The following is a 16,391-nucleotide window of genomic DNA, read 5'->3' as shown; positions in this document are numbered from 1 at the left end:
TGGATTCTGCCTCCACATCCCACCCAAATACTTACAAGGAAGGAGAGACGGGAAGGAAACTCCTGCAGCTAAGAGTCTGGGTGGAATAGCGTGAGCGATATCTGCTGACTAGAGCCTTGCTCTGGGTGAGATGAGGAAGAACTGAGTGTGCTTACTCATACCATATTTTGGGATTCTCAACTTTTTCCTTCATTCCCTAGATGGTTTCTGTGTCAGTCCTCACCTGTATGGGTGCATCTCGGAAGCCTTCTTTTCTTGCCGGCCTGGAGATCGGGAACCCACAGCTCATCCTCTCGTTTCAGCTCAGGTTTGGGAATGGGAAATTCTGTGCAGATGGTGGAATCAGACCAGATCGGGGTGCGTGGAGCATTGGTGGAGGATTTGTCACAAAGGACATTCCGTGAGTGGAACCTGTCCCTGTGCTCTGCTGGAGCAACGTGGAATCCAAGACGATGGGAACAGGGTCACTGAGCCCCCTTGCACCCCTGCCTCATCCCAGCCTGCCCCCTGCATCCCCAGCACCCGCCTTCTGCCCCCCACCCCTGCAGCCCAGTGTGACAGGGGGGCACCGCTCCCTGGGGGGGATCTCTCTTACCTTCCCTCCGAGTGGGGCCCCCCTGGGGCAGGGGCCAGGCCCGGAAGGGGGCCCTCGCCAGGCTGGGGGCTCTGCCCTGGGAGAGGCTCCCAGGGAGCAGCGGGAAGGGCCCGGCTGGAGAGTCCTCTCTCCCGGCTGCAGCCAGGGCTCCGGGCTCCCAGCACCAACCGCTGGGGCTCAGGGATCTTGCCAGGAGCCTGGGAGCCAGAGTCATCGCAGCGGCTGCGAGTCACTTCCTGCCGCCGAGACTGACCCCAGCGATCGCTCCCAGCCGCATCCCAGCCCCTCCTGGGTCCTAGCGATAAACCCATCACTCTGCAGCATCTCTGTGTCTGACTTCTGTTACACCCACAGGCTCCCTTCTTGCCTGAGCCAAGTTTGGCATCTAAAGAACAGGGAGTCGCTGCCTATCATTGTTTGGGGTATCGTTCATGGTCCTTTAGAGTTCTGGGGCAGCTTCACACGACACTCACAGTCGAAGTCTAGTCGTTCTCTGGCACCCATGCAGCGAGTTCACAGTTCTCAGCCTCAGCTGCCAGGCTCTGAGGAGTAAACCCAGCAGTTTCCCAGCTCTGTTCCCACAATTTCTCCCCCTCCCAACAGTATCTTACATCTCTGCAGAGATCAGGCAGTGTCATGGAAATTAACCACACGTTGTGTTTGGATCAGACAATCTGAGGCTCGTTTATTGTACTACAAGCATGCAGGGAGAGACAGCTGCACCGAGCAGCTCTGCAAAGATGAAAAAACAAAAGCTTACATAGATTTGTAACAATATTCAGATAAGCACACTTCCTCATTAATATTTCCTTATTAGGAACACAGCAAAAACAAGTTGTCTGGTTTTAACAAGTTGTTTTTTACGGTTAACGGCTTTCTTAAGATTAGCTGTTGCAATTATGTTTCTCGGAGCTCCCTCAATCCCCCCGCCCCTCAGCTCTTTATCACGTACACAGTTAACTTGACCAAAGTTTGAGCCCACTTAATTTTGCTTTTACAGGCAGTAACTTCATTTCCATTTCAGTCTCTGCTTCTCACATTCTGAATCTAGTTCTCACCATCAGTGTTCCTGCTGCGAGATACTGATCACGGTCATTGTTCAAACCACACACAAAAATCTCACAACAAAGGGTTAGTAAACATTAAAATAAAATAAAATCTAAAAAAGGACAATTCTGGCAAATGACCATTTGTCTCTTGAAATCTGCAATAAATCTGAGCTACATCCTGTCAAACTAAACTAATATCAAAGTACGTGACCTCACGGCCTTCACAAAGAGAAAAATCCACAGTCCAGGGTGGGCTATAAAATGATTTCACATTCATAAAGTGAAATCTCAGACAATCCTTTAAGACTCAAAATCAGGGGAAGAAATTTACCCATTTTCTTCTCAAGTGGCTAAACCGGCTTCATTTCTCACCCCATTATTCGGCTGTATGAGTTACAAAAGTTTAGCATCATCATAACAAAAGAAAGAGAAAGAAAGACAAAAAAACCTTCCCATCTATAAATGATCTGGACCAAACCTAGAAAAAGCCAGAAAGCAATTTTACCAATAGATGGAAACAGGGCTATAAAATCTGAAGGTCCAACTGTGCTTTGAAGCTCATTGAGATTTCCCTGCCCACTCCAGGTCTGTGACACTTCCTTCTCCAGCCCTCCAGAGTCTGACTAAGATCATAGACATCAAAGCTGTGACTCCTAAGCATGGAGAGCCAGGCACAGGGTGGTACGTGACACCTTGGGAGGCGGAGGGATAGAACGGAGGCAGGTTAAACTTTCCATGGCTGGGACAGATGCTGCTGTGTGGAGAGTGGAGCGTGACAGTGACAGGGGAAGGAGGTTTCAGAGTGGTAGCTGTATTAGTCTGTATCCACAAAAAGAACGAGGAGGACTTGTGGCACCTTAGAGAGCAACACATTTATATGGGCATAAGCTTTCGTGGGCTATGACCCACTTCATCAGATGCATAGAGTGGAGCATACAGTAGGAAGATGTTCTCTGTATATATCTCGGGAGTCTGTCCTATCTGGGGGACTCTCTTCCCCCCCCGGCCATGATACAGATCTGGAAGCCTACTTTCATCGTCTCCGACTCAAGGGATATTTTCAACACACCACTGATCAGAGTACTGGCCCACAGGAACCCTCCTACCAACACTACAAGGAAAAGAATGCCACGTGGGCTCCTCCTGAGGGTAGAAATGACAGACTGGACTTCTACACAGAGTGCTTCTGCAGACGTGCACAGGCTGAGATTGTGAATAAACAGCGTCACTGGCCCCTGTTGTGGAAAAAACCACCACGCGTTGTTTTTTGGATCAGAACAGCCTGGGGCTCCTTTATTAGGATACAAGCATGCAGGGAGAGAAACAGCAGGCCACACGCAGGTGCCAAGCTGCTCTCTGCCTCTCCTCCAATAACACACAAACTTATATAGGTTCGTAATTGCTTTCAAACAAATATACTTCCCCATCAATATTTTTCCAACACTCAAGCCTCATTAATAATGCCTTATAAGGAATATAGCAAAACAACTCCATATTAGTACAGCAAAAACTTGTTTATCAGCGGTAATAAAATCTGCGGTTAATTGGTGCAATATTGCGGCTGGGGGTTTTTACAGAGCTGGCTGGTGCAATAACATGCAGTTGGGGACTTTTCGGACGCTGCTTGGTCTCCCTCAGCCCCCCTTCCAGCCCCTAGTCATGTACCCACAGTGGCTTAACTGATTATCTGTGTCAACAGACACAGGCCTGCTGCACTTTATTATGCTGGCCTAAGTCACACAGGACACAGGACTGTAGGTTTTTTGCGTTACAGCATTTCCATATAATAAGCTTTCCTCTCTATAGATCAAGTTTAGGCCTGAGAAATTGCCCGCACACCCCATAACCTCAGCCACACAGAACACAACGCCATCCACGGCCTCAGAAACAACCCTGACATTCTAATCAAAGGGGCTGACAAAGAAGGTGCTGTAGTCATCATGAACAGTTGGATTATGAACAGGAGGCTGCCAGGAAACCTTCCAACACCACATTCTACAGGCCACTGTCCTCCGATCCCACTGAGGGGATCAACTGCTCAAAAAACTCCCTGCTATAGCATGGGAACAAATCTACACAGACACACCTCTAGAGCCCCGACCTGGGGTATTCGATCTGCTACCCAAGATCCATAAACCTGGAAATCCTGGACGCCCCATCGTCTCAGGCATCGGCACTCTTACAGCAGGATTATCTGGCGATGTGGACTCTCTCCTCAGACCCAACTCTACCAGCATTTTCGAGACACCACTGACTTCCTGAGGAAACTACAACGTATTGGTGATCTTCCTGAAAACACCATCCTGGCCACCACGGATGTAGAAGCTCTTTACACCAGTATTCCACACGAGGATGGGCTACAAGCTGTCAGGAACATTATCCCTGATGAGGCCATGGCACATCTGGTGGCTGAGCTTTGTGACTTTGTCCTCACCCACAACCATTTCAGATTTGGGGACAATTTATACCTTCAAGTCAGTGAGACTGCTATGGGTACCCGCATGGCAACATCTTTATGGCTGACTTAGAACAACGCTTCCTCAGCTCTCGTCCCCTAGCGCCCCCTCCTCTATTTGCGCTACATTGATGACATCTTCATCATACGGACCCATGGGAAGCAGGCCCTTCAAGAATTCTGCCAGGATTTCAAAGATTTCCACCCCAGCATCGACCTCAGCCTGGACCACACAAGAGATCCTGGACACTACAGTGCAAATAAGTGATGGTCACATAAATACCACCCTATACTGAAAACCTACTGACTTCTATACTTACCTACATGTCTCCAGCTTCCATCCGGGACACATCACACGATCCATTGTCTACAGCCATGCCCCAAGATACAACTGCATTTGCTCCAATCCCTCAGGCAGAGACAAACATCTACAAGATCTTTATCAAGCATTCTTAAAACTACAATACTCACCTGGGGAAGTGAGGAAACAGACTGACAAAGGAAGATGGATACCCAGAAGTCACCTACTACAGGACAGGCCCAACAAGGGAAATAACAGAACACCACTGGCCATCATGTACAGCCCCCAGCTAAAATCTCTCCAGTGCATCATCAACGATCTACAATCTATCCTGGAAAACGATTCCTCATTCTCGCAGACCATGGGAGGCAGGCCAGTCCTCGCTTACAGACAGCTCCCAATCTGAAGCAAATACTCACCAGCAACTACACACCACACCACAGAAACACTAACCCAGGAACCAATTCCTGCAGCAAATCCCGTTACCAACCTCTGTCCCCATATCCACTCTAGCGACACCGTCATAGGACCCAACCATAACAGCCACGCCATCAGGGGCACATTTACGTGCACATCTACCAATGTGATGTATGCCATCATGTGCCAGCAATGCCCCTCTGCCACGTACATTGGCCAAACCGGACAGTCTCTATGTAAAAGAATAAATGGACACAAATCAGACATCAGGAACGGTAACACACAAAAGCCAGTAGCAGAACATTTCACTCTCCCTGGACATTCAATAACAGATATAAAAGTAGCCTTCAACCAAAAAACTTCAAACACAGACTTCAGAGAGAAACTGCAGAGCTACAATTCATTTGCAAACTTAACACCATCAATTTGGGCCTGAAGAGGGACTGGGAGTGGCTGGCTCACTACAAAAGCAATTTTCCCTCTCTTGGTATTGACCCCTCCTCATCAGTCATTGGGAGTGGTCCACATCCACCCTGATTGAATTGGCCTTGTCGGCATTGGTTCTCCACTCGTAAGGTAACTCCCTTCTCCTCATGGGCCAGTATATTTCTGCCTGTATCTGTAATTTTCACTCCATGCATCTGAAGTGGGTTTTTTTACCCACGAACGCTTATGCCCAAATAAATCTGTTAGTCTTTAAGATGCCACCAGACTCCTCCTTTTGTTATGAAGGGCTGATTTCCAATGGAAACCATTCCTGCAGTCCAGGCATTTATAGGGTCTCTCTTCTGTGTGCATTCTTCAATGATTATTAAGGTTTCTGCTGTTACTGAAGCTTTTCCCACATGCCAAGCATTTATAAAGTCTCTGTCCTGTGTGGCTTGCCTGATGTGTAACAAGGCCTGATCTGAGTCAATTACATGCAAGCTGCTTAACCCTTTCTTGTCATGTGTCACAGAAGTTTAGATCCTGTGTGGATTCTCCCATGTTGAATGAGGAATGATCTCCATGTGAAACTTTTCCCACAGTCCAAGCACTTATAGAGTCACTCTCCTGTGTGGATTCTCTGATGTTTCACCAGGGTTGATCTCCGAGTGAAACTTTTCCCACAGTCCAAGCACCTGTGGGGTCTCTCTCCTGTGTGGATTGCCTGATGTTTAACAAGGTCTGACTTTCGTATGAAACTTTTCCCACAGTCCAAGCACTTGTGGGGTCTCTCTCTTGTGTGGATTACCTGATGTTGAACAAGCTGTGACCTCTTTATGAAACCTTTCCCACAGACCAAGCACTTGTTGGGTCCCTCTCCTGTGTGGATTGCCTGATGATAAACAAGCTCTGACCTTCGTATGAAACTTTTCCCACAGTCCAAGCACTTGTGGGGTCTCTCTCCTGTGTGGATTGCCTGATGTTGAACAAGGTGTGACCTTCTTAGGAAACTTTTCCCACAATCCAAGCACTTGTGGGGTCTCTCTCCTGTGTGGAATGCCTGATGACAAACGAGGTCTGGCCTTCGTATGAAGCTTTTCCCACAGTCCAAGCACTTGTGGGGTCTCTCTCCTCTGTGGAGCGCCTGATGTTCAACAAGGTTTGACCTTCTTATGAAACTTTTCCCACAGTCCAAGCACTTGTGGGGTCTCTCTCCTGTGTGGATTGCCTGATGTTTAACAAGGTGTGACCTCTGCATGAAACTTTTCCCACAGTCCAAGCACTTGTGGGGTCTTTCTCCTGTGTGGCTTGCCTGATGATTAACAAGCGCCGACCTCCATGTGAAACTTTTCCCACATTGTAAGCACTTATGGGATCTCTCTTCTGTGTGGATTGCCTGATGTTGAACAAGGTCTGACCTTTGCATGAAACTTTTCCCACAGTCCAAGCACTTGTGGGGTTCCTCTCCTGTGTGGCTTTTCTTATGTGACTTTTGTGCCGACTTGGAACTGAAACGTTTCCCGCACTCAAGGAACTGAATGGGCTTCTCTCCAGTGTGGCTTCTCCCATGGTTATTAAGATCTGTGCGCTTATTGAAGCTTTTCCCACGGTCCAAGCATTGCAGGGGTTTCTCTCCAATATGGATTGTCTGATGTGTCACAAGCCGTGATCTCACAATGAATCCTTTCCCACACTGAAGGCAGTGCCAGGGTGTCTCTTCCTTGGGATTTGTCTGCTGCACTCTGGGATATTTGTCTTGTCTCCCACCGTTAAGAGATTCATCCACTTTGTTTCTGGGGTGGTTTCCTGGAAGCCTCTCTGACCTGTGCCAATTTCCGCAGGATTCTCCCTCAGAGCACTGGGAAAAATTCCCTTCAGGTCCTCCCACAAAGGTCCCCTGTGGTTGCACTTTTCCAGGAACTTCCTGATGATGATTCCCCTCCTGGTTCTCACTCCCTCGCTCAGCGCCTGCTGGGAGAGAGACAATCCAGACAGGAGTCATTGTGCTGGGGAGAAAGAGGAATAGCACCGAGGGAAAACCCAAAAGAAAGACTGAGCAATTGGATTCTGCCTCCACATCCCACCCAAACACTGACAGGGAAGGAAAGCTGGGAAGCAAACTCCTGCAGCTAAGAGGCTGGGTGGAATGCCGTGAGCGATAACTGCTGACTACAGCCCTGTCCTGGCTGAGATGAGGAAGAACTGAGGGCATTACTCACACCTTATTTTGGGATTCTCAACTTTTCTCTTCATTCCCTTGATGGTTTCGGTGTCAGTCCTCACCTGTGCGGGTGCATCTACGAAGCCTTCCTTCCTCGCAGGCCTGGAGATCGGGCACCCACGGCTCTTCCCCTTGCTCCAGCCAGGCGATCAGCTCGGGTTTGGGAATGGGAAATCCTGTGCAGAGGGTGAAATCAGACCAGATCAGGGTGCATGGAGCATTGGTGGAGTATTTGTCACTAAGGACATTCCCTGTGCTCTGCTGGAGGAACGTGGAATCCAAGGGGATGGGGAAATTATCACTGAGCCCTGTTCCACAGAGGAAATTGTCTGTGGAGGTGAGTTGAATTATTACTACACCCTCACTAGGCGAACGCAGGATCTGTGTGCTCTGAGGGCCTTGCTGACTCACACACAGCTCTGCACTTAAACCCCTTCCTCTTTCTAAACCTGCAGAACCCAGAGCCCTCCCTATGCCTGGAGCTATTCCCAAGGAGGGAGGTGAACAGGGATTGTATGTGCAGCCAAGAAACACAGACAGGACAATGCTAGATTTATGCCCCTTTGAAAGCTGGAGGGGTGGGGATGGTTTAGCTTGTCCACTGGGTTTTGACACCCTTCTCCCACTGGAGAGGGCACGGAGATGCAAGTCTTTCTTACATGGCAGCTGTGCATTATGGAACCCATTTGCCTCTGATCTAACTGACCAGGGAAGAACCTGACCACATTCAGATATGCAGATCCCACGGCTTCTAATAACCGAGTGGACGGGAATCCCTTACCCAGCGAGGTCACCATCTCGTAGTTCTCCTGCATGACGTCCCTGTAAAGGGCTCTCTGAGCGGGGTCCAGCAGAGCCCCCTGCCCCTTGGTGAAATAAATAGCTACATCCTCAAAGGTCACTGGCATCTGAAACAGCAAGAGTCCCTCACTCAGCACGGGCTGCCCCAGATACAATCCCACTACTCATGGGAAAGGAAAAAAACCGTGAAGCTGTGGGAGGGCCAGAGTAGCAGAATCCCACCCCCACCCTGCTCAGAGCAGCCAGGAGGCTTCAGGGGGTGGGGAGAAGGTGAGAACTCCTTGTCCCCCCCAGCACACGGAGCAGGGCAGGGTTTTCTCATTTCCCACACTCCTGCCAGCCAGAGGCTGATACGGGAAGCAGAGCTCTGAGCCGGGGACGGGGACAGGAATCCCGACAGCTTCCCTTCGTATTTCACAGCAGCCTCTGGCCAGTGGGTTCAGGCTCCAGCACTGGGAGTCTGGAAAATGTTCCCAGCCCTGCCGAGGGGGGTTATATCCTGTTTCAGAAATGGGGGAATGTCCCCTCTCCCCTCCCCTGACTCCAGTGGGCCCACTCAGAAAATCAGCAGGTTTCTCACACCCTTTCTCCTACCTGCCTCTCCCTCCCCCAGCTCAGCAGCTCCCTGAAAATCCCCTACCTGAGTTGGCTCCATCACAGCCATTTCCCTTCCCTGTTCCCTGGAAGATGGGACGATCTGGAGCGACACGTGGACGTGATTCCTCAGCCTGTCGGGTCGAGAGGGGTGGTTACAGAAGGGGCTTCTGTCCATGTCGCCCCCAGATTCCTGTGGAAGAAACAGACTCTTCACTCTTGTGTTTGTTAGCAGCAAGTCAGAGGCAGTGTATTTCAAGCAATTGCAGGGGGAGCCTAGGGACAGGGGGGTTCCCTTCCTTCGGCAGGTCTCCAAAGTACAACAGTGTAAGGCATGTATTTATAGGTTCCCGTCACCAGGGCCGGCTCTAGGCACCAGCCAAGGAAGCAGGTGCCTGGGGCGGCCAGTCTGAAGGGGTGGCTTTCCGGCCGTTCTGCGGGGGGGCACTCGGGCCACTTTTTGTTCCTTCTTTTGGCGGCACGGCTGTGGCAGGTTTCTTTTTTTTTGCTTCGCCACTTGGGGTTGCAAAAAGCTCGAGCTGGCCCTGCCCATTACATATGTCAACGGATACAGCTGTTCCGTGTTTATACATTTTCCTTTCCATTATCTCAGTCAGCACTCCATTCTTATCTTAAAGCAAGCTTAGAAAACAGCTTCCCATGTGGTTTTCCCATCCGCCTCGCACAATCCCCGCGTCTACAAATCTCGCAATGTTAGGATTAAGATTAGCCTGTCTTCTGCTCTGTCTCTTAATAACAGTAAGATGGCTGCTGCAAATCCCCTTTTCACACTTCCACATTCCCCCCGTGATCTTCAGACCCTCCCAGTAACAGCAACTCTGAACCAAATGCTAGAAATAGAGAAGAACCAAAGGGGCCACTTTCGGGAATTGCCCCCCATTGCAGTGTAAACCCCTCTCCCTTAGCAATAGCCGGAGCCCTCTGGTGGCATCACCTGAAGAATGAGCTGCTCTGGACTCCCCCAGCAGCCCCCAGGGACAGGCAGGGAGAGGCTGATCCCATTGGCTCATCCGCACTTCCCCCATGCCAGAACCAGCAGTGACTCTGGTCTGACTCCAGTGTGGCTGAGATCTGAATCCTGCAGGGAAATCAGACCAGGGCCCCGGGCAGCCCCCAACACTCATGAGACACTGACCCCACCAGCGCGGGTGTGTCTGACAATAACAGACTGGGAGCCGGGGACGGGGGCTGGGTTGGGTTTTTGCCTTGTAGCCTCTGGGCCCTGAGAAGTTAGTCCCCTGATCACTCCCAAAGCTGGTTTGACCAGTTCCGGGAGGAGAAGAGCTTCTCTCCGCCCCTCCCACCTCTTGTCCCATGGGGCGGAGAAGCTGCCTGGGCATCTCCCCCCGCTCCCCACATCCCCCCTTTCCCTCGCAGTGCCCCCCACTCACATCTTCCCCCATTCCCGACCTCGATCCCCTCAGCCCCACAGTCCCCGATCCTCCTCCATTGCCCCATCTTCCCTTCCGTGCACCCCTGCCCCCATCCCAGCCTGCCCCCGGCATCCCCTGCACCCGCCTCCGGCCCCTCTTTATCCTCCTCCCCCTGCAGCCCAGATGTGACGGGGGGGGGGGGGCCGCTGCAAGGGGGGGATGGGAGGGTCTCTCTTACCTTCCCCCCGAGCGGGGCCCCCCGGGGCAGGGGCCGGGCCGGGAAGGGGCCCTGGCCGGGCTGGGGGCTCTGCCCTGGGAGAGGCTCCCGGGGAGCAGCGGGCAGGGCCCGGCTGGAGGTTCCCCTCTCCCGGCTGCAGCCCGGGCTCCGGGCTCCCAGCACCAGCCGCCGGGGCTCGGGGATCTCGCCGGGAGCCAGAGTCCCCGCAGCGGCTGCGAGTCACTTCCTGGGCCGCGCTGAGCCCCCGCGATCCTCCCCCCAGAGCCGCCCCCCAGCCGCTCCTGGGTCCTAGCGATCAACCCACCAAAGGATCAGCATCCCTGTGCCCGGCTCCTGTTACACTCACAGGCTCCGGGGTCACAAGGGACCATCATGAGCATCTTGCCCAGGGGTTCTCACCACCAAATTTGGTGGCCTCAGAGGGTGGCCAGCAACTCTCGCTGGTGCCCGCTCTCACACTTTCTCCTATAATCAGAACTAACTTTAGGAGAAACCAATCAATATGCACAGAGGTAAGAGGGGGGAACACTCCTCCTAGTGTGGGGAACTTTTCTGGCTTCTACGGAGCCCCAGTGGAATTGGCTAGCGAAAGGGTCTGAATCCTTTACCCAGAGGCCTGCATGACCTCAAGGACCCCTCCCCCCCGCCCGCTTCCACTCTGGACCAGTAACCCCAAGGCTGGGCCCAGGGCTCCTGAGGCGCTCCACCCCCAACCTTGTGATCACTCAGGACAGCTGTCCCCATTGTGGGGTGTTCTCTCCACTCTGGATGCTTCCTTCATCATTGCACAGAGTTAAGAACAAATACAATTTATTAAACAGGAAGTAATACAAAAATAAGGAGAAAAGTGGGAAAGATTAAAGGAAAACATGTCACCCCACTCTGTGGGAGGGAACCCCAGACAACCCTCTCTGGAATGCCAGGGCAGTTCACAGTCTGTCCCTCCAACGTCCCAGGCCCTGGCTGTGCTGCAGGCATGCCCAGGGTTGGACACTAACTCTGGTGTTGGCCACACGCCCTCAGGCTCTAGGTGGCAGGACCCTTCTTCCTAGCGTCAGCCTCTTCCTGTCAGGGTTATGATCCCCCACCCAGTCTGGCCTGCAAGGCCTCTTGGCTGAGGGCCTCTCCTTGCCCTGGGCCCTTTGCCCAGGGTCCCCTTCGCTCACTGCTCCCGGCTGCTCCAGTTTCCCTCTGCCTCCAGCCCAGCCCAGCCCTCCTCTCTCCTTAGCCCCCCCTGCTCTGCTCTCGCCCAGCCAGCTCCAGCTGACACAAAGGAGAGGACCCCGCTGCTGACTCAGTCAGTGGCCTGCCTGCCCTGTCAATCAGGCTGACCTACAGCATTGACTCCTCCCTCTTGTCAGTCTCAGGATCTTCATTTCTCATTGGCCCTTCCCCTTTCTTTTGGTATTAGGAGACGGCCAACCGATGGCCAGCCCATTAAGTTTCAGTCAGGGGCCAACAATCCCCTTACACCTATAAACATGAAAATCAAAATTTATTTATAGCTAGCTAGTAAATCTGCTGCTGTGAAAAATGGTATTTCTATATTTGCTAAAATTTTTCCACAACCTCTCAGCTAGCGACTCGGGTTGCCAACTTGGTAATATTTAAAAAATGGACACCCAAGCAGGAGTGCTGCAACCTCCCCTGCCCCGCCCCTTCCCCCCAAGGTCCCATCCCTGCCCCGCCTCTTCCCCCCCCCCACCCGAGGTCCCATCCCCACCCCACCTCTTCCCACCAAGGCCCTGTTCCGACTCCACCTCTTCCTCCAAGGGTCTACCCACCCCACACCCCCGCCCAAGTCAGGAGGAACTTGTCTGTGGAGCCGGGGTTGAGAGCTGCAGCTGCCCAGTGCAGGTAGGAGGCAGCCTCGGCTGAGTCGGCTCTGATGGGAGTGATGACCCAGTGCCTCCCCACCCGCAGTAACTCGACTTTGGGTGTCCGGTCAATAGATGTGATCGGAGACTGTCAGGTCCCCTTTTCAACTGGACTTCATGGTTGAAAACTGGGCACCTTGCCACCCTAACAGCACCCAATGTGCAAGAAGTGCTGGGAACGTGTCAGGGACACCTGTAACCAGGGGGCAGGTGGGTTAGACTCAGTTCTGACCAGCAGAGAAGAATTCATTGCTCTAGCTGAAATTACTGTAAAGTGGGCTTCAGAGTAGCAGCCGTGTAAGTCTGTATTGTGGCACCTTAGAGACTAACAAATTTGTTAGTCTCTAAGGTGCCACAAGTACCCCCTTTTATTTTTTTTGCAAAGTGGGTGTACAACTAAAGACTGCACTCAGAGTAGTTATTTATGGTCTGGTGTCAAACTGGGAGGGGAATGGTGCGGGGGAGGGAGAAGCCCCAGGTGGCCTCCCTCACTCTTTATGGGGAAGAGGGAGTGGGGGGGGGCAGCCCAGCAGGGAACGGGGCCTAGATGGGGGGCAGTTCACATACAGCTTGTAGGGCAGCCCCATTCCTCGGAGAGAGCTGCTGCTGGAGTTGAGAGCCTGGGCTCTTAGCTCCCCACACTGCCCCCAGTGGAAGTGCTCCTGGTGAGGACACACCCCACCGACCCAAGGAGGGTAGTGTGGACACAGTCTATCGCAGTCATTACTGCGGTAGCTATAAGTGAACCTAATACAGGTCAACTTAGGTTTGGAGTGTAGATGTACCCTTACAAGCAAAAGGATTTCTCACCCCCAAAAGCTTTCAGCAGTCCATGCTCATTGGAAAGCCTTCCAGCTCGGACCACTCCGCCAGCTCAATGATGCTGTTATCTTTGAAGCAATTTTGCTGCTGGGAGTAGAGAGAGGGGAGGGGAGGTGGACAGAGCCCTTCCCCTTCTTATACTCAGAAAGAAAAAGGAGGACTTGTGGCACCTTAGAGCCTAACCAATTTATTTGAGCATAAGCTTTTGTGAGTTACAGCTCACTTCGGATGTATAAAAGTGGAAAATGCAGTGAGGATGTTTTTATATATACAGACCATGAAAAAATGGGTGTTTATCACTTCAAAAGGTTTTCTCTCCCCACCCCACTCTCCTGCTGGTAATAGCTTCTCTAAAGTGATCACTCTCCTTACAATGTGTATGATAATCAAGGTGGGCCATTTCCAGCACAAATCCAGGGTTTAACAAGAATGTTGGGGGCAGGAGGGTAGGAGACAACAAGGCGAAATAACCATTCCCGGTCTCTACAAGCCTATGGCATATATCAGTAACAATCATAGTTACCCCACGTCTGGGTTTTCCCAGAGAGCGCCTCTTTTTTGAGTCTGCTGAGTACAGATTTCCAGTAACAGCAAATGTCCCCATAATTTGCAGAGCAGACACTCTGCAGCTCAAAAAGAAGCCCTGATTGGTCCACTTCCCAACTGGTCCATTCCTTACATCCAGCCAATTGGTGCATTCCCCTGCACCTGATTGATTGCTGCCAGGTCCTGCCCACCCAGGCCTCAGCTCCCAGTCCTGGGGAGGGGGTCCCGGAGGTAGGTGTTGATTGACTGCTGTTGCTGCGTTCTGGGCTTGTGCCAGCCCCCTGCCACTGTGACAGGGACTGACACTGCCCTCATGTCACCGGGTGCAGACTCACCACTGCGGCGCCTCCTGCTGGTTGTCCAGGGAATTCTCAGTCCATCAGCAGGGCATTTTCCTCTGGTAGGGTCTCACGCTCTGTCACTGCTTCGCTGTCTCCATCTCTTCGGTATCTGGATCTGCATCGCTCCTGGACCACAGTGTCCTCTTCAGGGTATGGCCCTCCAGCTGTGCCCCAAACTCCATTCTCCCCCTTCTGGGGTGTAAATGTTTGCTGTAGTGGGATACTACTGTGAGTATCCAATTCAGGATGAACTGTTGAGAGAAAGGGCAGGCACAGCCCAAGACTGGTAATCATTCACTCACAAGGTACACGAAACCAGCCAAAAAAGAACTTCTGACTTCATTAGCCAGAATGACGACACAGGGAAGCAATTCCCTCAAAGTACTACAGTCCCATTGTATCACCACTAGAAGCATTGCTTATAGGGATGAGTGGTTATTAAAACCAATGTCCCCAGTTAAAGGTTCTCCTGATCTCAAAGGATCAGCTACACACCCAGGTCAATATAAAGATCAGATCTTACCCAGAAATCATGCTGTTGCCAATCCTTTAATATCAAAAATTTAAAAGTTTATTAAAAGAAAGGTGAGAGTTCAAATTGGTCCAAGGAATCAAATACATACAATAATCACACAGTTCTTGATTCAGGCTTATAGCAGTGATGGAATAAACTGCTGGCTTAAGTCAAGTGTCTGGTTCCTTCCAATGATTTGGAAGGACCTCCGTTCCCTGGGTAGAACGCTACCCTTGGGATAAGTGCATAGTCCAGAAGTTTGAGCAGCAGAGAAGCTGGAGCAGGAAAGAGGCAAGATGGAGATGTTTCCAGGGCCTTTTATATCTTCTTTTGTCATGTGGAGGGAATCCCATTGTTCTTACTGTGGAAAAGAACAGTAAGAAGTGGTGGTTCATGTGACTGGACACCATCATGGGCAAATCACCTGTCCAGGCATGACTCGGTTCTTTACAGGTAAAAGCCATGGCCCACAGGCTAGTTTGAATGTTCCTAGGAAGCATCATCAGATGTGGATTGGCATCTCCAAAGGCCCATTGTCAGTCATGTACTTCTTGATGGGCCACTCAATTTGAATAATTCCTTCACAATATGCTGGCCAACTGCTTCACTGGTGCTACTCAGAATCAAACTCATGGAAATACAAGTACGTAGCCAATACTCTTAATTTCAAATACAAAAACACATGCATACAAATAGCATAATCATAACCAGCTATTGATATCCTTTCTATAGGCACCTATCTTGACCACCTTTGCACAAGACTTGTTTCAAACACAGAACAGCAGTTGCAACAATGTTCATATTTTAATCAGATTACATCATACAAGGGAACCAGCAGCCCTTAGTCCTTGCTCCCATCCTCTTGCCGTGGTGACAAATTGCAGCCCCTAGTGTAGCCCTTCCCGCAGGGGCAAACTGCAGTTTTTGGATAGACCACTCTCTTTGGACAGGGACAGGCCTGCTTGCTACTCTGGGCCCCACCACCAGGACCCTCTAGCAGAAGCACTTACTGCCCCTCCTCCAAGTTCTGCTACTTACCTCTTTATCCCTGGGCCACTTCCCCATGACCCCAGCACTTTCCCTGCCCCCTATCGGGGCTTCAGTCTGGCAGCCGGTCAGGCTAGAGCACAGCTTGCTCTCCTGACACTGTCCCACGCTGCTCTTCCCCTGACACTTCCCTTTATAGACAGCTAGTCCTTTTCCCTCAGGCTCCAGAAAGACTACTCTCTGCTCTGCTGAACAGTCCTTTTTATATGGCTCTCACTAGCCCTTATTGGCTGCTCCATCAAGCCTTCTTTCCATTGGCACTTCTGCAAGCCCTCCTCTCATTGGCTGGGCTTTGCACAGCCTCTCCAAGGGCTGCTTTAACCCCTCTTCTCCCAGAGTGGGCAACTGCACCACTAAACCTCACCTTGTGAATGCCCCACCGCATCCTCCCCAGCTCCAACCCTCCTCCGTGTCCCCTTTTTGGGCACCTGTGATATGGTCTCCCTAGCAACAAACAAAGTATAATCTCACCATTCTGCATACACTGCTGTTTCATGATCTACCATTGAAATGCGTGTTTTCCAATGATCCCTCACCAAACCTACATTGTATATGGTATATCAGAACCATACATGAGTGGTGAACATAGGGCCTGGGGAGAGGGGGGCAAAGAGAGTCTCTGCCATCCCAACACAGGACACTGAGGTAGATGGGGAGGGGATGACCAGGTGGGCTGTCAGGTTCCTCATCTCCCTCTGGTCTCAGTGATGGAGAGTCAGCCTGGCTTCAAGGCTGCCCTGGTCTGTTGACATC

General features: G+C 51.4%; 1 protein-coding gene across 1 annotated transcript; it reads right to left on the bottom strand.

Annotated features, from left to right (window-relative positions):
* Window positions 1-1,249: 1,249 nt before the first annotated feature.
* On the bottom strand, window positions 1,250-15,953 carry LOC125621386 (uncharacterized). Its single transcript, XM_075119915.1, has 5 exons — window positions 15,630-15,953; window positions 8,906-9,052; window positions 8,246-8,372; window positions 7,527-7,640; window positions 1,250-7,214 (listed from the first exon to the last, which is right to left on the bottom strand). Exons 1-5 carry the CDS (start codon window positions 15,654-15,656, stop codon window positions 5,863-5,865), a joined length of 1,767 nt encoding a protein of 588 aa, XP_074976016.1. The 5' UTR covers window positions 15,657-15,953; the 3' UTR covers window positions 1,250-5,862.
* Between the last annotated feature and the right edge of the window lie 438 nt (window positions 15,954-16,391).

The sequence above is a fragment of the Caretta caretta genome, chromosome 14, assembly GCF_965140235.1.
Source record: "Caretta caretta isolate rCarCar2 chromosome 14, rCarCar1.hap1, whole genome shotgun sequence".
Lineage (NCBI taxonomy): Eukaryota > Metazoa > Chordata > Testudines > Cheloniidae > Caretta > Caretta caretta.
The sequence above is the reverse complement of the archived record's forward strand: the minus strand, read 5'-3'. Positions and strand labels throughout refer to the sequence as shown.